The 17,610-nt window shown below is 51.1% G+C and overlaps 9 protein-coding genes across 9 annotated transcripts; 5 read left to right on the top strand and 4 right to left on the bottom strand.

The window, feature by feature from the left end:
• Positions 1 to 142: 142 nt before the first annotated feature.
• Positions 143 to 1,515, top strand: PV06_05160 (uncharacterized protein; the record flags this gene model as incomplete). The annotated part of the gene is made up of 1 exon (XM_016406136.1): positions 143 to 1,515. One exon carries the CDS (start codon positions 143 to 145, stop codon positions 1,373 to 1,375), a length of 1,233 nt encoding a protein of 410 aa, XP_016264342.1. The 3' UTR covers positions 1,376 to 1,515.
• Positions 1,516 to 1,829: 314 nt separating this feature from the next.
• On the top strand, positions 1,830 to 4,191 carry PV06_05159 (methionine aminopeptidase, type II). Its single transcript, XM_016406135.1, has 6 exons — positions 1,830 to 1,950; positions 2,003 to 2,829; positions 2,903 to 3,166; positions 3,275 to 3,439; positions 3,528 to 3,614; positions 3,739 to 4,191. The coding sequence occupies exons 1-6, from the start codon at positions 1,908 to 1,910 to the stop codon at positions 3,793 to 3,795; spliced, it is 1,443 nt and encodes a 480-aa protein (XP_016264341.1). The 5' UTR covers positions 1,830 to 1,907; the 3' UTR covers positions 3,796 to 4,191.
• PV06_05158 (uncharacterized protein) lies at positions 4,087 to 6,469 on the bottom strand. Its single transcript, XM_016406134.1, has one exon. The coding sequence runs from the start codon at positions 6,423 to 6,425 to the stop codon at positions 4,383 to 4,385; it is 2,043 nt and encodes a 680-aa protein (XP_016264340.1). The 5' UTR covers positions 6,426 to 6,469; the 3' UTR covers positions 4,087 to 4,382.
• Positions 6,470 to 6,570: 101 nt separating this feature from the next.
• On the top strand, positions 6,571 to 9,209 carry PV06_05156 (uncharacterized protein). The gene is made up of 2 exons (XM_016406132.1): positions 6,571 to 6,666; positions 6,716 to 9,209. The coding sequence occupies exons 1-2, from the start codon at positions 6,624 to 6,626 to the stop codon at positions 7,834 to 7,836; spliced, it is 1,164 nt and encodes a 387-aa protein (XP_016264338.1). The 5' UTR covers positions 6,571 to 6,623; the 3' UTR covers positions 7,837 to 9,209.
• Positions 7,988 to 8,599, bottom strand: PV06_05157 (uncharacterized protein; the record flags this gene model as incomplete). Its single annotated transcript, XM_016406133.1, has 1 exon — positions 7,988 to 8,599. The coding sequence occupies one exon, from the start codon at positions 8,597 to 8,599 to the stop codon at positions 7,988 to 7,990; it is 612 nt and encodes a 203-aa protein (XP_016264339.1).
• Positions 9,210 to 9,549: 340 nt separating the features above from the next.
• On the bottom strand, positions 9,550 to 10,883 carry PV06_05155 (uncharacterized protein; the record flags this gene model as incomplete). Its single annotated transcript, XM_016406131.1, has 2 exons — positions 9,550 to 10,028; positions 10,116 to 10,883. 2 exons carry the CDS (start codon positions 10,881 to 10,883, stop codon positions 9,675 to 9,677), a joined length of 1,122 nt encoding a protein of 373 aa, XP_016264337.1. The 3' UTR covers positions 9,550 to 9,674.
• A 116-nt stretch (positions 10,884 to 10,999) lies between these two features.
• On the top strand, positions 11,000 to 12,257 carry PV06_05154 (vacuolar transporter chaperone 1). Its single transcript, XM_016406130.1, has 2 exons — positions 11,000 to 11,609; positions 11,682 to 12,257. Exons 1-2 carry the CDS (start codon positions 11,576 to 11,578, stop codon positions 12,017 to 12,019), a joined length of 372 nt encoding a protein of 123 aa, XP_016264336.1. The 5' UTR covers positions 11,000 to 11,575; the 3' UTR covers positions 12,020 to 12,257.
• PV06_05153 (uncharacterized protein) lies at positions 12,128 to 14,060 on the bottom strand (the record flags this gene model as incomplete). Its single annotated transcript, XM_016406129.1, has 4 exons — positions 12,128 to 13,159; positions 13,214 to 13,709; positions 13,769 to 13,790; positions 13,850 to 14,060. 4 exons carry the CDS (start codon positions 14,058 to 14,060, stop codon positions 12,527 to 12,529), a joined length of 1,362 nt encoding a protein of 453 aa, XP_016264335.1. The 3' UTR covers positions 12,128 to 12,526.
• A 216-nt stretch (positions 14,061 to 14,276) lies between these two features.
• Positions 14,277 to 16,365, top strand: PV06_05152 (uncharacterized protein; the record flags this gene model as incomplete). Its single annotated transcript, XM_016406128.1, has 3 exons — positions 14,277 to 14,439; positions 14,517 to 14,602; positions 14,689 to 16,365. 3 exons carry the CDS (start codon positions 14,277 to 14,279, stop codon positions 16,363 to 16,365), a joined length of 1,926 nt encoding a protein of 641 aa, XP_016264334.1.
• Between the last annotated feature and the right edge of the window lie 1,245 nt (positions 16,366 to 17,610).

The following is a 17,610-nucleotide window of genomic DNA, read 5'->3' as shown; positions in this document are numbered from 1 at the left end:
CACCAAGGCGTAACGGCTGGAGTACAGAACAGTATGACCAAACACGGTAAGAGAGAAGCGATGCTTAAAAGCAGGGCCATGGAAGCTTGTGGTTGCGGATGAGAACTCTTAATCGCAAGATCTCATGCTGTTGTCCGTCAAAATGAAATACCACGTATTCCAGCATCTTGTGCTCTCAAGCTTCCTGGCAAATTCCGCTTTCTCCCAAGCCTCGAATGGTACTGCCAACAATTCCATCGTCTCTATCCCACCAAGCGACACTGTTCTCTTGCCGGCGACGTTCTCGAGCAACTACTCGCTCTCATTCGTCGACACCGTCCTCCCCCCTTCATCTGGGGTCCACGCTTCACTTGCCCAGGCCGAAAATGCGACCTTCATCTCATACTCTAAGGCGTTCCTGAACCTGGTCGGCGACTCTCCTTCTGTCCGCCTTATCGCCGGACCACTCGAGGCAGAATTTGCCTACGAAGCGGGTGTCTATGTTCCAGACCTGAACAGCGTGTGGTTCACCGGGTCTGACCCCAAAGAGACCGGCCTGACTTCCTTTCAGTCCCCCCGTATTGTGCTCAACATCAACTTGACCAGCAATGAAGTCACCGTGCCGAATCTGACAGAACCAGTGCTTGTTGCCAACGGCGGGACATACCATAACGGCAAAGTGTACATTTGCCACTGGGGAAATTACACCTACGCCGGCGGTATCTTGGCCATCGATCCCAAGACTGGCAAGACCACAACAGTCGTCAACTCCTTCTTCGGTCTGCGCTTGAACGGCCCAGATGATATAGCGTGGACCACCGGACCAGACAACTCGTCCGACCCCGTCATGTTCTTCACCGACGTCGACTATAGCGCCCAGCTCAACTTTACCGGCCCAGCTCAGCTTCCCAACGCAATCTGGCGCTTCGATCCGACATACAACTCCCTTCAGCCGGTTATCTCACGCGCAGAGATCAACTCACCCAATGGTGTGGCCGTGTCTCCTGACGGGAAGAAACTCTACGTGACAGACTCACCTGTCTCGAACCTCCAGGGCCATGGACCTGGAAATACCACTGGGTCGGCTGCGGTGTTTGTCTGGGACCTTGACGAGACGATCACTCCTGTGAACAAACGTCTCTTCTCGATCGCGAGGACCGGCGTGCCAGATGGTATCAAGGTTGATGCTAAAGGAAGAGTGTGGACAGCTGAAACTGAAGGTATCGTGTGTCGGGATGCAAATGGACGGGTGCTCGGTCTCATCAATGCAAAGACGCTCGACAAGACAGATGTGCCGATTGCGAATTTCGCTCTCGCAGGGAACAAGATCATCGTGTTGGCCATCGATCAGATCTGGGAGGTGACAGTCAAGGAAGAATTGAGCTGGATCGTATAGAGTGACTAGCTGGAATAGAAAACTATGGCCCCGAAATACTGCTACAGACCTGTTGAGGACCTACCTGGTAGATGGCTGAGAATGATGATATCAGAGCATAGCAGGGTAGACTCGAATGAGAAGAGCTTCCACTGGACTGCCTTCGCTGTGATTTAGTCTGGCTTTCGGCTACTGTACCAGAGCAGCGCCCTGGGTTGTTGAATCTTAAAACACATTGTTTACAGGCAAAAGGAAAGTCAAGAGCGATTAGTAAATTCCACAACGTGATTCACAAATAAAGGAGATGGGAGAATTAGTCAAGGCCCTAGGAATGATATTAAAGGATCTTGACGACGAAGGAAGAGAGAAATGAGAACAAGGCTGTACAAGTACGAATACGATTAGTAAGCTTGCCAAAAGGAATTTGCGGGGATCTCACACACCACGTTTGATCCTCGTCTTACATCCATCTTTCCTTTTCCACTTCCTACGAATTGTTGAGAGAATCTAGCGAAAATTGATCGTTTAGCTTGCCGGAATCGTCAATGTCACCATGGGATCAAAAACTCCTCAAAACGGTGATCACGGAGGTCATGGTACGTATCACACTGTCTGTGGCCTGAGTTTCGCGGCCTAATTTTTGCCCAGGCGAAGCAAACGGTCCCATTGAGATCAATCGCGCTGGTGGCGAGCCCCGTGGTGCGCACACATCGCGAGACGGAGATGGCTGTCTCGGGGACGCTGGGGGCGACGATGATGGTGACGGCGACGACGACGACGACGACAAGGAAGCGAGCCTGGCCACGCTAGAAACGCCACTGTCGACTGAAGGTGCCCCAACCGATGCACCCAAGAAACGAAAGAAGTCCAAGCCCAGGAAAAGGAAGAAGAACAACAAGGACGGCGCGGCATCCTCGCCTCCTTCGAAACAATCTTCGCCTCCACGAATCCCACTCAGCGACCTCTTCCCCAACGGCGACTACTTCGAGGGCGAAGTCCAGCTGTACACCAAGGGACCCAGGGCGGCGGCGGCGGGTGAAGCACGCTACGACGCTCTTCGACACTCGCACGACGGTGTGTTTCTTCAGAATTACCGCAAGGCCGCCGAGGTGCATCGCCAAACCCGGCAATGGGTCCAACGGACCGTCAAGCCCGGCGACAAATTGATGGACATCGCGAACGGGCTCGAAGACAGCGTGAGAGCGCTCCTGGGCCACGACGGTCTGGAACCCGGCGACAGTCTCAAGGCCGGCATGGGGTTCCCCACCGGGATCTGCCTCAACAACCAGGTTGCCCATTACACGCCCAACCCGGGCCAGAAGGACGTCGTGCTCCAGAAGAAGGATCTCATGACGGTCGACTTCGGCGTCCACATAAATGGTTGGATCGTCGACAGTGCATTCACCATGTCGTTCGATCCGGTTTATGACAATCTCTTGGCCGCAGTCAAAGACGCCACAAACACGGGTGTCAAGGTAAGAGGGAGCCCCCTCACGTTGACGACAAAATGAACCAGGACCTCCTGATTCTGATACAATTGTATGTTAGGCCGCCGGAATCGACGTTCGCATATGTGATGTCAGTGCCGCGATCCAAGAAGCGATGGAGAGCTACGAGGTCGAGCTCGGAGGTAAAACGTACCCGGTCAAGCCGATCCGCAACCTCTCCGCGCACAACATCACGTCTTACCACATCCATGGAGGAAAGTCGATTCCGTTCGTCAAAAATTCCGACACCACAAAGATGGAAGAGGGTGAAGTCTTTGCCATCGAGACCTTTGGTACCACGGGTCGTGGATACATATATGACGACGTGAGTCTTTTTCTTTTTGGTTCTATATCTGTTCACTACCTATTTCATACTATGCCCACGACGCTACCCCTACTCCGACTCGGTGGCTGACGTGTTTGAAACCTCTAGGCCGGAATATACGGTTACGGACTCAAAGAAGATGCACCACTGAAAGTGTCTCTGCCCCTGGCCTCGGCCAGACGTCTCCACAAGACCATCCGTGAGAATTTCGGGACCATAGTCTTTTGTCGTCGGTATATTGAAAGACTAGGTGTCGATCGATACCTGGCCGGTGTGAGTGATCACCCTCGAATCAAGAAAGGAGTTTTGGGGGAAAAAAAGGTTTCATGGTCATGACTGACGATACATATGGGTACAACAGATGAATAGTCTCATATCACATGGGATCGTCGAAGCATATGAACCTCTTTGTGACATTCCGGGTTCATACTCGGCTCAGTTTGAACATGTAAGTCTTTTGTCCCTGATATCTTCTTGTCCTTTTTTTTTGCATCACTCCTCGCGAACTCGGCTAGACTGGCGACTTCAATCTGCATCGCGATTTAACTCTGTGACTGATCTTGTCGCAACAGACTCTCATCTTGCACGAAACGCACAAGGAGATTCTCAGTCGTGGAGACGACTACTGACGGAGACCTCGACACATGCGTGACCTGCGTCTTGGGTGCCCTGCAAGATATGCTTTGGCTCTCTTCCTGATTGCTGAAATATCTACGGAGGACCACCCTAGACATCTCAAGATGGCGAGGAAATTTTTGCGTTCAGAATTGGTTTTTTGCCAGCATGGTTTATTGAGTTTGTGCTTTTTGTTCTGTTTCATTTGTTCCCTCGGTGCTGGTTTTTTTGGTCCCGTCCACGTGGGATTGGGTTTTTTCCCAGCACTGGTAACGCGAATGCGGAGGGGATCATTGTACTTTTGGTTGGGTTCAAAGTTATAATGTGTTAGATGGTAGCATCTGAAGTGTATCATCGTATACGAATCCATCAAAAAGGTCACGGCTTTGATTGTCGTCTGGCCTACATCACACGGTTTTTCCTCTACTCGAATTGTTACGACGGGGTTATCTCGCGCAAGACCTCGAGATGGCTTTGAAACGTATAATCAGTTTTACCATCCAGTAGGAGTAGACGCCAATGTCAAACCACCCCAATGCCGCGCAGCTTTATAGTTGGCCAACTCGGTTCAGCCCCTCGCACAGTCCACTATACGTCCCATTCAATTACCCTCGGTCAAGATCCTAGTCCAATCAAATTTCCTCCATCGCTTCTTGAAAGTATCGACACGCTTATCATGCCCGCGATGCCACTTTCCCTGCCTCTTGATGACATCCGGCTCCAGACTGAGCATACCCCCTATGATCTCGCGCGCAAACAGATCCCCACGGGGCCACCGGTCCGGATCTTCCACGACGTGCCCAATGCCACCGTCCAGTTCGAACCAGACATGGAAGTACGGCATCTCTTTGGTCAGACTGCGGCGGAACGCGAGCCGCCCGAACCCAGCTTGCTTCGACTTCGCCAGCGTATCGATAATCTTCTTGTGCTGGCTCCACTCGTCTTCGGTGGTCAGGAAAGCTTCTTTGAAAAAAGCCGGCGCCGTCTCTCCGAGTTCATACGGCAGCGGCACGACGGTCAAAGCGGCATGCGGCTTGCGAGAAGGGTAGGCTGCGTTTTCGTAGAAGATGACGTCTCGCCCTTGTTCGTGATACAACCTCGTCAGGGATTTCATGAAGTTCCGAATCTCTTCCCACTCGTCGTCGTCGCACTCTAGGAGGTTGGTGTGGTGTTGCATTGGCACGATCACGGCGCTTTGCGGAGAAAGTTCAGGTTCTGTGGGAAGCGTAAGGAATGTTCGAGTGCCCAGACTCACGACCGGCGCCACCGGAGGAGTGTCTGTATCTTCGTGAAAGCACAGTGGACAGTTTTCCAAAACTCTTTGCATCTTCTGATAGTCGTTGATGGCGATGTTCCTGAGATTCGTCTCCGACTTGTGAACTCGCTTCGCCAGCTTGTTTGCGTTTTCGTCCATGTAGTCCAGATCGTTGTCAAATTTGACGTCTTTGGCGATCCGATCGGCCATGCGTTGACCTTCGCCGCCTGCTTGACCTTTTGTGCGGCGCTCTTCGCGAACCATGTCCTCGATGCTCATATCTTCGTTCTCCTCGACGTTGCCCCGTTCAGCACCACGCCGGTTTGTCACCGCTTTAACTTCGTTGCGCGGAGCGGAAGAGAGCATGCGGTTGTCCATTGCAGACAGCGTAACTATCGTGGGATCTTGGGCGGAAAATGCTGCGACGGCTTCGTTGTATTCGCGCTCGAGATCGGCTGCCTTGGGATCCTTACGTAGCTGGGCTCGCATGAGCTGAGCTTTGAGTTTATTCAACGTTGTTTGATCGACCTTCGGGCCTGATGCTGCCCCTTCGGACGCTGGGACAGCCATTTGCTCAACGACTTCATCAGGCTCGCCTTGGTCGTCGCGTGGATGAGGACGTCGTATTCCTGCGTCCAACTTGCGTTCTTGGAAAAGTTCGCCACTGGGTTTCTCTTTTCCAACATATCCTTTTCCATATGTCTTGCGCCTGTCCAACTCTATTTCTTCTTCTCTTGCATCATCGAATTCCCGCAGAGAATCGAATCGTTCCAAAGCGACATCTTCTACACGGCGTCCTGATTGTTCCGCCTGTCGGTATACGGCTTTAAGTTTAGTCATGCGCCATTGTGAGCCAGCATCCCCAAACACATAGTCAACTTCATGCGCAGCAGGCTGGTCTTCCAGCTCGTCGACCAGCTTTCCATCCTGCAAATCCCGTAGGTGATGATTGAGTTCTTTCTCGTGGATTTTCAATTCAAAGTTGGCCCCGAGGCTCGTACCTTTAGGCGGAGATGGCTCGGGCTTCTTACTTTGTACGTAGTCGACATCCAATGCCGAAGGTGCTTCCATCCAGGAATCGCGCTTCAGGCCACTCGATTCAGGCTGAGTAGGTTCTTCCTCTTCCCGGTCTTCTTCACCTTTGCTGTGTCGACGGTGTTTGTGTCTATGCCTGCTTTCTGAAGTATCATCTTCTCTTGAGTGTCTTGACTTTTTCGACCGGTGACCCTCATCGTAATGCGAATCGTGGTGCCTCGAGCTCCGATGGGAATGGTGGTGATGATGTTTGTGGTGACGGTCGGAGGATTTTTCGTGTTCTCTTCGCTTTTCTCTTCTTCTCTCTGTCTCCTTCTGCTCCGCCAACTCCCGTTCAAAGTCGTCTAGAGTCATGTTTGAGGGGTGTGCAGCTGTTAGACTTGGTGCGGTGTTGGTAGTGGGATGATGTTGTCGCTGGGGAAAAAAGCAGCTGCGTCATTCACCAAAATTTCTCCAAGAGCGAAAACCGCGGAATTTCCATTTCACTTTCCACCACTTCGAGTCTCGCTGACAATTCTACCTTCGCTACCTATATAGCGATAACTAGTTAAAATGGCGACTTCACCAGTTGCCGTCGTGTGCGTCGGTATGGCCGGTAGGTCCATCGAAATACAGCGATTAGGCGAAAGACTGATGTTGTACAGGCTCCGGCAAGACGACGTTCATGCAGCGCATCAACAACTACCTTCACGTTAACAAGAAGAAACCCTACGTTTTGAACCTGGATCCCGCGGTTCTCAATGTCCCATTCCAACCGAACATCGATATCAGAGACAGTATCAATTACAAGGAAGTTATGAAACAATATAACCTGGGTCCAAATGGTGGCATTCTTACTTCGCTCAACCTCTTTGCAACCAAGATCGACCAGATCATTACGTTACTCGAGAAGCGCGCAAACCCTCCCGCGGATAGCAAGATCGTTCCTCCGCAGCACTTCCTCGTCGACACACCCGGGCAAATCGAAGTGTTCGTCTGGTCTGCTTCCGGCAGCATCCTACTTGAATCCCTTGCCTCTAGTTTCCCCACGGTCATCGCATACATTATCGATACGCCGCGGACATCTTCAACCTCGACATTCATGTCAAATATGCTGTACGCATGCTCGATATTGTACAAGACCAAACTACCGATGATCCTAGTGTTCAACAAGACCGACGTTCAGGATGCGGAATTTGCGAGAGAGTGGATGACAGACTTTGAGAAGTTTCAGGAAGCCCTACGAGAAGAAGAGAGCAAGGGCGTATTTGGAGGCGAAGGGTTTGGCGGTAGCGGCTACATGGGGAGCCTGCTCAACAGTATGAGCCTGATGCTTGAAGAGTTCTATTCCCATCTGAACATGGTTGCCGTGTCGAGTATGACCGGTGACGGTATTGACGACTTTTTCGAGGCGGTCGAGGAGAAGAAGCAAGAGTTCGAGCGTGATTACAGACCCGAATTAGAGAAGCGACGCAAAGAGCGAGAAGCCGAAAGTGCTGCCAAACGTGAGCACGACTTGACCAAAGTTATGAGAGACATGAATGTCAACCCCCGACCGAAAGCATCAGAATCACGAGCGGCAAAAGAAGGAACTTCGGACGAGGAAGTGGAAGAAGAAGAGGCGGTTGACGGAGATGAATACCCAGACGCCGAACGAGAAGACGAAGATGACGAAGGGTTGAAACGAAGATACACCAATACTCTACGTGAGCAAGGTATCGTGGTTGATGACGACGACCCTGCCGTTGCACAGATGATAGCAGCGACGAAACGAGCCGTTCAATAGACGGGTCCAGAGGAACGCAACAAAATGTTGAATGATGCCCTAGCATGAGATACCCCGATGGTGGAGTTTTAGGTCTAGTTTTCACGGTGGTTGCCAGCAATGAAGAACATGGTGTTTTGGATTAACTCAGTCCCAAGATTGTGCGCTTCCCTCACAGATACTTCTTGAACCATTCGCCCGCGATCCCATATGCTCTCTGATATTCGTCCTTGACTCTCTGGTCGCTCAGGTCCGCTCGCGCACTCATCCAACCATGGATCTGGTCGGGGAAGATTTCGACATGTTTGGGAGCCTTGGTCAAATTCGCATCATACCTGGCAACTTCGTCGGCGTTCTCATCCATACTGGGCAGCATGCACACGGGGATGCCTATCTCGGCGGCTTCGCTGGGGTCGATCAAACCTGGATGAGCCTGGACGATGACACTGATTTTGAATTGGGGCGGTTTCTGTCCCTGGGTGGCATGATCGCCAGTCGTCGAGGCCTGGGCTTGGGCTTGCTGGACGGCGAGTAACGAACTCATCTTGCCTCCCCAGCAGTACCCCATGATCCCCCACCTGTCACCGTCGACGGAAGGGTACTTGTCTTTTGCCGAGGCCAAAAGGCCCGGGATCTTGGGCAGATGCATGTCGGGCGTCGCGTACGTCTTGAACCACTCCCACACGGCGGCGGTTTCTTCCGGGTTGCGTGGCGGGAACAGCTTCACGTCGGCAGGGTTGGGACCGAAGAAATCCGGCATCAACAAAATGGCGTCGGGGAGCATGGACGAAAGAATGTCCGCTCCCTGTATCGTCTATGGGAAGTATCCAAAGGCGTCGTACAGTGTCAAGATGGCACGCGTGGCTGTCGAAGGCCCCGTCGCGTCTGTTTTTGTGCCAGGCAGACAGAGAGGTTAGAACAACGCATGTATGTCGTGGTCTCGACTTTTTCTTGGGCCGGTCGGCGGGACTTGAGCAGGAGACACAAGCGGGAAAAGAGAGATAGGTCATATAATCTCAGCCTCTGGAGATGGAGGAGTAAAACCCGTCCATGGTGTAAGAGAACGAACAGAGATAAGACTTACAGGTCTTTGTGCCATCAAGTTCTATCCATTGACCCTTGGGTTCGTACCCTTCTGATATGACTGGAGGGGTTCTATCAAGGGGTCAGTAGACCATGTCTGGAATTACCAGGATCACCTGGATTATCATGATGACGGGGGGTAGACCAACGTGCAACAAGCTTGGCTATGTTGTGGTCGAGACATTTTGTCGTGTCTTTTTCTGCTTCGGTACAAGTGCTCTAGAGTGATATTTGATGTCTGATACCTGGGCCTGTTTGATGACGAAAATAACTAAGTCGCTATGTGGTAAGGGTATAGGATCAACAATGCCCAACCGTCGTGCAGGGATCTAGGTAGATGTCTACCTAACCTCGCAGCCTCGTGTCGTGAGTCGGAATGAGCCTATCCGTATGAATACTCCGTAAGGCATTTACAATTCCGTCCTGGACCGAGACGCGTTGTCATCTGGGCTTGCTGTACGGGTATGCAAACTTTCTCGGAACGGAACGAGGCACAAGGAGTATTGTACAATACCCAGATGGTGAAATCATACTGCGATGGCCTTGTACGACGCCAGCCTGTCGATAATTGAGCGGAATCGAGAAGCAACACCAGAGAGACACATACCTCTACGCCGTAAAGGGGTTCACGGCTAGTAACTCAAGAAAGGTTTTTACTTCATATACACATACGACTCTCTCCCCTTCCTCTTAAGTCGCGAGGGTGACCAATAAGCATTCTACAATCTGTGCTATACCGACGTGACTGGGAATGACAATCGTACAGTTGACACTTTTTATACTGTTCCAACCCAGATCCAAATGATGCCCACCACCACGTCAAGCCCCTTGCTCTCGGCCCCAGGGTACTTGTAGCTCCACATCCCATCCTTTTCGTTGTTCCAGTACGCACCACTGGCGGCGTGCATGCCTCGACGACCTGCAGTCTTGGGACTTTCCGACGACGAGGACGCGTGTTGGATGATGGTGCTGTTGACGACGTATTTGAACTGTGGCTGTGAGGAAGCCGAACCAGATTTCGAAGTATCCTCCACCAGAGCGCCAAGAATGCTGTTTATTATTGTCGTGTTCCAAGACTCGGTATCAGTATGAGAGTATGCAGTCACATTCGAGAGGGCGGTAGAGCAGGCCTAGGTAGTTTTCAGAGTCAGCGATAAGATCAGCGTATAGCCTTCACGTCAGGCAATCTGAGAGAGCCATTGTAGGGGAAATGGTACATTTTCTGTAATCTCCTTCAGACGGGTATAAGGGACAGGAGGAGGTGCTTGTTCGGAAGACATGTTGACGCAGATTACTCCGCCTGCTATTTCTCTGCAGACGTAATTTTCCTGTTGACCAAGAATCTGTGCTTGAACCGAATCGATTTGGTCGAGCGGCCGACCAGGATACACAGCTGAAAGTGTGGGCTTTGCTGGTACAGAGTAGGACTGTATATGTGGAGAAGGGATGGTCGCTATGGAAGAAGCTGAAGGGGTGTCGAGGCCTTTTCCTGGAGGAGCAGGATCTCCTTCGTTTGCCTTGTCGTAGACGTCCGACCGAACCTCGAGATCTGAACAATCTTTCGCTTCGCGGGCCAAAACCTTCTCTTGCTGGACGAATTGTTCAGTCCCTTTGGCACCACTCTCTGGATAATTCTCTTGCCCTTGCTCTTGCCCTCGTTCTCGCTCTCGACCTCGAACTTCTGCTTTCCACCTCTTTGCTCGCAAACTAAACACAGATGCTTTGCGTGCAAGTCGTCTGCGGAGGTCGACAAAGGTACGTTCTGGCTGGGACCGGAGTGTGCTGAAACTCTGGCTTCCTAGCGATGATACCCTAGTATGTAGACGGTTGTGCTGGGATTTCTCAAGCCGTGTGGGAGTGCTTGGTGCTTGCTCGTCGTTTGTTGACGGCTGTGTGGCATGTGTATTTCGACGTGGGGAACTAGAAATCAAATGTCCAGCATCCAGCGTTGATTTGATCTTCCGTACAAACGGTAGGGCCGGCATTTTACTCACTCGAGCGCAATTCCAACCTCGAATGGCACGTGTCGGTCCCTGTCGCTGCGAATGGTGCAGTCGCGAATCAATAGCCCCACCAATGACCTCGTTGTGCAAGCGACCGACAAGAAGCTCAAGCCTGAGAGGGGTTTTCTTTTTTTTCCTAGCTTCTTGAAAGTATTTTGTGTATAGCTTTGAAAAGGTCCGACGCTGGATCTGTATTCTTTGCGAATTTTATCTGCACGAAAATTCAGGGTGCGAGTTCTGAACGGCAGGACGAAATCAGAGAGAAAGCAAACCAATTGAAACGGCACTATCTGCACTTGCCCGACTCATCTTCACCACCTGCAGTCGACCGGGCGGAAATCTCGTTGTGTTGTCTGCTGCTTGTCCCTCCCTCTCAGATTGGGGTTTGGCATCGAGACTTGGTTGGTACCAAGGTCTGCAAGAGTTGGGTACCTTGGTCAATCATACACAAGGACTTCGTCGAACACACCAGATACCCGGGAGGAGTTACAGTCATCTAAGATTCCAGGTTTTATCTTTGAACGCGGCTTAGACCCAAGAGAACAGAGAGAAAAAGTCCCGTCACCGAGACCTATATCCAGATACTTGGTGCCATCACTCGCCGAATCCGCAGCAATTGGTTTAGCAATTCTGGGCACCGATCCGTCTGTGTAACAAACAAGCAAACAAACACTATGTCCGAACAACCCCTCCTGCAAAGTGCCCCAGGTAAGAAGCAAGCCTCTATTTTCTGGGTGTGGTTTCAATGCGATACCATGCTGACGCTATCATTGTGATTAGGCAAACGTATTGCACTCCCCACCCGTGTCGAACCCAAGGTCTTTTTCGCAAACGAGCGAACATTCCTCTCATGGCTCAACTTCACCGTTATCCTAGGCGGCTTAGCTGTCGGCCTTCTCAACTTTGGTGACAAGGTAGGCCGCATCTCTGCAGGTCTATTCACCCTGGTCGCCATGGCGGCTATGATCTACGCCCTGTTCACCTTCCACTGGCGGGCAAAGTCCATTCGGGTTCGAGGACAAGGAGGATTCGATGACAGGATCGGACCGACAGTACTGGCATTGGCGCTGCTGGCAGCAGTTGTGGTTAATTTCGTGCTCCGACTGGTTGAGGCATGAGGCTCATGCTTGTATGTTTCTAAAAATATGGACATCTCGATCTGGGAAAGGCGAATTACAACAGCACAAGTTGAAAAATCTGGAGCAAGGGAAAATCATGGGCGGCACCCTGTGTAAGCTTCAAGCTGTATTAGGACATCCTGGCGAAATCCGCTGTAAGGACGGCTAGGCTCATCCCAAGTGCTCTTCTGGGTATCAATCCGTAATACTACATAATAAGAATCTCGACAAATCCAGCCCATTGACCTTTTGGAGGGTCTCCCAACGTTGTGCCCTTCGCCAACCTGATCGTTCTTAGGCCGTGGCAAGCGGAAGCCGAAAGCTCAACCGCCAAGTACAGTTGTGTACCTGTGATTCATGTCCATGTCAACCCCCAGTATGCTATGCCCAATAAGCCAAGACATTGTCCATGCCAAATCATAACGCAATGTTTTTGTGGTAACCCTGATGAACGCCTTACGCCATCGCTGCAGATGGAAATCATTTCATCTCCTCTTCCTCACCTTCCTAGGGTGGGTTGGAGTAGTCATTGAGAGCCACGCAAACAGCACCACGGTGATGGCCATTGTACTGTCGAATGATACTTGCAGTAGCCAACTCCCAAAGACGAGCGTAGTGGTCGCTACAGACAGTCACCAAGTAGGCCGAGTCTGCACTGAATGCACAATCCCAGACCCAGCGCTGATGGTTGTCTAAACTCGCATTGCAAGGCAGAGGACGACGAGTGGCTATCAAGTCGCTCAATGCACGGAATGAGGATGCCGACATCGACTGTGAGACAGAAGTCAAGCTACCGGTCGATCGTGATTGAAAGTAGGTCGATGGGTCGCCTGGGACAACAGGGTTTGCTGGTGGCTGTGCTTCACCTGAGCTGCCGTTGAGGATTGGCTGACTCTGAGACATGGCTGGGTTCGCACCGTCGGCTTGAGTCTCTGACTCGGGAATGACCTCGAGGTGTTCTTCGTTCATGTCAATTTTCCAGATTCGGACTGTGTGGTCGGCACTGCATGTCGCCAGCAACTTGATGTCTGGGGACAGTAACAAGCGAGTCAGATAGTCCTTGTGAGCCTTGAAGACGCGGCATGGCAAGAGAGTTGTCGAGTCATGATTCTGATACATGCGCCAGATGTAGACATCGCCCTAAGGTCACAGTTAGCCTGCTCCGGACAAGGCATGCGAAGCCAGTGGACTCACTAGATTGTTGCCTGCGGCAAGGAGAGATCCATCACTCGCAACACTCACGCTGGCCATGGAGACATCCTCGACAGGAACGAGTTGGTGTGTGCATTTACTCTCACCCAGATCCCAGATGCGAATGTTTCCGCCGCGATCGCAGCTGACCAATTCACCTTGATTTGGATGAATGACAACATCATTGACCGGGTGAGTGTGTTGATAGTTGCGTTGGATCTGGCCTGAACGTGTATCCCAAACTCTTACGGTGGAGTCCTCAGAACTGGTCACCATCCACTTGCCCTCACAGTGAAACGCGACTCCTGTGATGTTGTTTGTGTGTCCCTCAAACTGCATGATAGGATTTGGATTGCTCGACTTGATGTCGTAGAGGCGCACCATATGCCGACCGGCTGCAGCTAGGTATTTCTTGTCTGGGGTGATGCATAGTCGGTTGACTTGGGATTCGGGATGCTGGATCGTTCGCGAGCAGATGCCAGAGAGAGCCTCCCAGAACCTAGAGTCAGACGGAATCAGCATACACACACGAAGGATGTGATGTCTCTTCATGCGCACCGGATTGTGTGGTCATAGCCAGCTACAGACAACCATCGTTAGCAGATACGAGTAGTAGGGCTGATTTTCAGTTCAGCATACCAGTACAGAGAATGACACTCATGTTGACTTTTTGCTCATCCTCCAAGTCCTCGAAGAACGTGCTGAGCTTCTTGTGAGCGACCGGAATTCTTCCTGGGAGCGGAGGAAATGGGCGAGAATCGTCGGTGGAAGACTGGGGGGAGGAATATGCTATCATGGCCATCAAAGCCATCAAGGCTGTCACTCTTTCGATCGGCTGATCTTCGGCCATCGTCGGATATTTTGTTCCGGTTGTCCAATAAATGTTGTGCTATCGATAAGGATCGTTATCGGGTTGATGTTGTTTCGTTTGGACAAACACCAACGTTTGACACTGTTGGTGTATATTAGCAGTAGGTGAAGTGTCATACAGGTTTACTATTTAATGAATATCATATATTATTGAAGACAGACTGACCCTACTGAGGATTCACAATCACTCACCGAGATGGCCAATCAGCCCATTGTACCCACTCCCACGGTCCTCACCATGGACAATCAGCCTGTCGCCCGTACAAGGCCAGGTGAGCAAAGCGCTGGACCGCCACTGAAAGAAGTCCAGTCTTGCGCTGCCTGGAGTGATCGTGACAACACCCCCGGAGAACATGCCTGTGAGTCCGCAGAGTTCTTACCAAGGCGTGTGTGTCGCATCAAAGTTTGAAATCGAGTCCACCTCAGAGCACCATAGACTGGTTCAAGGTAGAAACTTCCGAGTTTGGTGGTAGGAAATGCTTGTGGGCCTTCTTGAACGCCTTATACAGCAATAGTGGTTCAGTGAGTCTTTCAACTGCCATCTTCCTGAAAAATTTTCGCTGACCTTGCTCTCCTCTACAGCCTCCTGGGTACTTTCGATCTTTTAGCAAGTCCTCGAAGCTGCGAAGCCTGTGCCGCTCATTCCTCGAACACCTCAAGTGATAACTCATCCACCCACTGGTAATCGTTCTTCTTTCTTTGCCAGTATGGATTACAACCGTTTCAACCACCAGGTTGGTCGACCCTCCCGAATGGCGAACACCTACAACCCAGACAATTCCCAGTCATTCCCTGCTACCAGCAGCCACCATGCGTTTAACATGCTGCCCTCGAACGGTATGGCTGACGTTTATCATGAGCCTACCAACCCGTTTCCTCCAACCATGACAAACAATGTGGCACCTGGATACATTTGCAACCCACATTTGCCTACGGCACCTCTTTCAGACAGCGACTACGATGGATTTCAAGGAGCCTTCTGCCAATATAAGAATGATTCTGTTCAGGGAGACGCCATGACAGCTCTTCAACAGCGTATAGCGACTTTAGAACAAGACAACAACCACCTTCGGGCTCTCAACGACCGATTACTGAGAGAAGGCCGGACCATATCACATAGGTATGCCCAAATGAGGAACTTCTTTGCCTTTGAGGTCACAAACGGCGGAATTCAGCCAATAAACCCTCACAACCCCCAATACCAGCAGAGCGCTGGGATTCTGAGACGATGTGACTATCTGATCGCATACTACCAGGGTCTCAAGGCTAGGATAAATGGAGACAACAATAGAAACAGCACCATTCCCGACAATAGTCCTAGTCAGTACTTCGAAGTCGGTTTACGACACCCAAATATCCAAAGACAACAACAGCCAACTGAAATTGTTGATCTTACAAGTGTCGACGACGACGTGGTTGCTCAAGATCACTTCAAGAATGTCACATGCCTTGAAGGAGGCCATGTGCCTACAGGGCAAATCGTCGGCCAAGCAGCACCAGTCTCAGCACCAGCCGCAGCACTCCAACAGGCCAACAATACTCGCTGCCAGCGCCGTCGTTCTCGCAGTGAATCTGCAGAACAGACCGAGACTTCGCCGGCAACAAGCTCGACGAATCCCACAACGTCGCCTCTCGTTTCGTCTACTCCAGAGTTCTCTCCACCACAGGTGCCCGACGCAGGCACCTCCCCACCGCCCCCCAAGAAGCGCGCCACTGCGGCCGAGTTCTGGGCCAAGACTGAGCGGTGGCAAGGACCTTTGGCCAATTTACATCTTGCCAAAGCCCTGGGAATGAAGCCTAGCCCTGAATATGCGAGAGAGATCTCCAATCGACGGGATAGAGATAGCTTGGATCTCAACATCCGCATGTCAGAGAGAAAGAAGAAGGAATCTGGCTGGGACACAGCAGCAAGTAAGAGATCCTCTGCTGCTCAGAAGGGAGCCATCGCGAAGCCAAGCGTCAAAGAAGGTGCAGCAGTCAAGGGCAAATCGCGAGAAAAGGTTGCACCGAAGAAGACTTCTGGTCTAACCTCTGCTCTCCCTCAACCAATAGACGAGGCTAGCTCCAAAGCTGACGAGGACTCGAGCGATCTGGAAGCATGCTTCGAGGAGTATTTCCGAGACGAAGATGCTGCGGACGTCGAAGACAATGAGGAAGGCGGTTGCTCTATCCACTCGATCTCACCACTGGCGATTGAGGATGGCGATGGAAGGCCTCTCCCAGACTATCAAGAGCCGGCTGACCATCAGGAGGACGTTGGTGATGGGTTAGACTATCTGTTTTAGGACAGACGGCCTCTGCTCAATTCCGAAATGCACGGACAAAAAGTGCAGATGCGGCATGAAGACGGCTGTTTGGAGTTCGTCGAGAAAGAAATGTATGATTACACCACTGAAGCGCTCTTGGACCTTGCGTTTGTTCAAATTCATGTACGAAAGAAATGCCTTGATGATGAAATGAGATGGATGTCACAGCAAGCATCCTGAGGGGTTATCACGCCAATGTTATTATGTCGGACATGAAGTAATGGTTGACGATGTATAGGATATCTTTTTTCGGATTTCCTTTGCGAGTAATAAGGTCGATCGTAAGATATGCTCTGTTCCTTTCTGCTGCACCAGATTCAGTGCTTGGTCCGTCCGAAAGTCGGTGTGTAACATTGATCCGTCGAGCTTAATGCTTCAGACCGTCTGCCTCCAATTCCATCACATATCTTTTATACCGTGTTGCTGTGCCTTTACGCATCGAACGGCCCCATTTGATGAAGATCAAGAACACCAATATCTGTGCCATGGACACGAAGGCGCCGACCAGGAAAGCGTTCTGATATCCCATGTTTGTTACCCATGGAGTGATTCTGCGTATATATATCTCAGCATCATGTCCGTATGAGAGATAAAGGGGAGAAACCTTGCAGGACTTACCCATAGCTCACGGCAAAACTCATTGTGTTCCGAATGAGGATGACGGTCACCATAGCGTCGCCACTGATGTCCTTGTAGGAATCAATGCAGTAGGCACATGGCACCTGACAGCCGATGGAAATCGAACCGGCCAGCATACCCATGGCGAAGACGAGACCAAACCAGTGGACCTTGTGAGCTGCACCGACGCCCCAGATGAGAAAGCCGCCAGGAATCAGAACCACCAAGGCACAGTATAGCCATAACCGATGCTCTGGTTCCATGACACCGTTATTTCTTCGGGCTTTCCAGATGACCAGCTTGTCGCCCAGGATGCCAGAATAGTAAGACCTAGAATTTTCCCTCAGTAACGGGATTATGATGATGCGTTAATGTTGTCACTTACCCCAAAAACACGCCGATCAGACAAGCAACATAAGATAATCCAACCATGCTAGAGGGGAAGTTGTACGGAGGACTCGATAAAATGAGCGAGGTGGTTCCGTTCAGGACATTGAAATAGCACACAATAGCGCCATACATGAAACCCGCAAAGGAGACGCCAGGCAATGAGAGAAAGAGCAATGGCCGAATAAACATGCTTTTCAGCTGATTTTTCTTCTTCAG

The sequence above is a fragment of the Exophiala oligosperma genome (assembly GCF_000835515.1).
Source record: "Exophiala oligosperma strain CBS 72588 unplaced genomic scaffold supercont1.4, whole genome shotgun sequence".
Lineage (NCBI taxonomy): Eukaryota > Fungi > Ascomycota > Eurotiomycetes > Chaetothyriales > Herpotrichiellaceae > Exophiala > Exophiala oligosperma.
Note: the sequence above shows the minus strand (reverse complement) of the source record. Positions and strands in the feature narration are given on the sequence as shown.

Excerpts from the sequence above, each read along its gene's own strand:
- PV06_05159 (XM_016406135.1), top strand. The coding sequence starts at position 1,908 with ATGGGATCAAAAACTCCTCAAAACGGTGATCACGGAGGTCATG. Across the intron at positions 2,830-2,902 it reads CCACAAACACGGGTGTCAAG|GCCGCCGGAATCGACGTTCG; the intron begins GTAAGAGGGAGC and ends ATTGTATGTTAG. Across the intron at positions 3,615-3,738 it reads ACTCGGCTCAGTTTGAACAT|ACTCTCATCTTGCACGAAAC; the intron begins GTAAGTCTTTTG and ends TTGTCGCAACAG.
- PV06_05154 (XM_016406130.1), top strand. The coding sequence starts at position 11,576 with ATGTCCGAACAACCCCTCCTGCAAAGTGCCCCAG. Across the intron at positions 11,610-11,681 it reads CCTCCTGCAAAGTGCCCCAG|GCAAACGTATTGCACTCCCC; the intron begins GTAAGAAGCAAG and ends CATTGTGATTAG.
- PV06_05156 (XM_016406132.1), top strand. The coding sequence starts at position 6,624 with ATGGCGACTTCACCAGTTGCCGTCGTGTGCGTCGGTATGGCCG. Across the intron at positions 6,667-6,715 it reads CGTGTGCGTCGGTATGGCCG|GCTCCGGCAAGACGACGTTC; the intron begins GTAGGTCCATCG and ends GATGTTGTACAG.
- PV06_05158 (XM_016406134.1), bottom strand. The coding sequence starts at position 6,425 with ATGACTCTAGACGACTTTGAACGGGAGTTGGCGGAGCAGAAGGAGACA.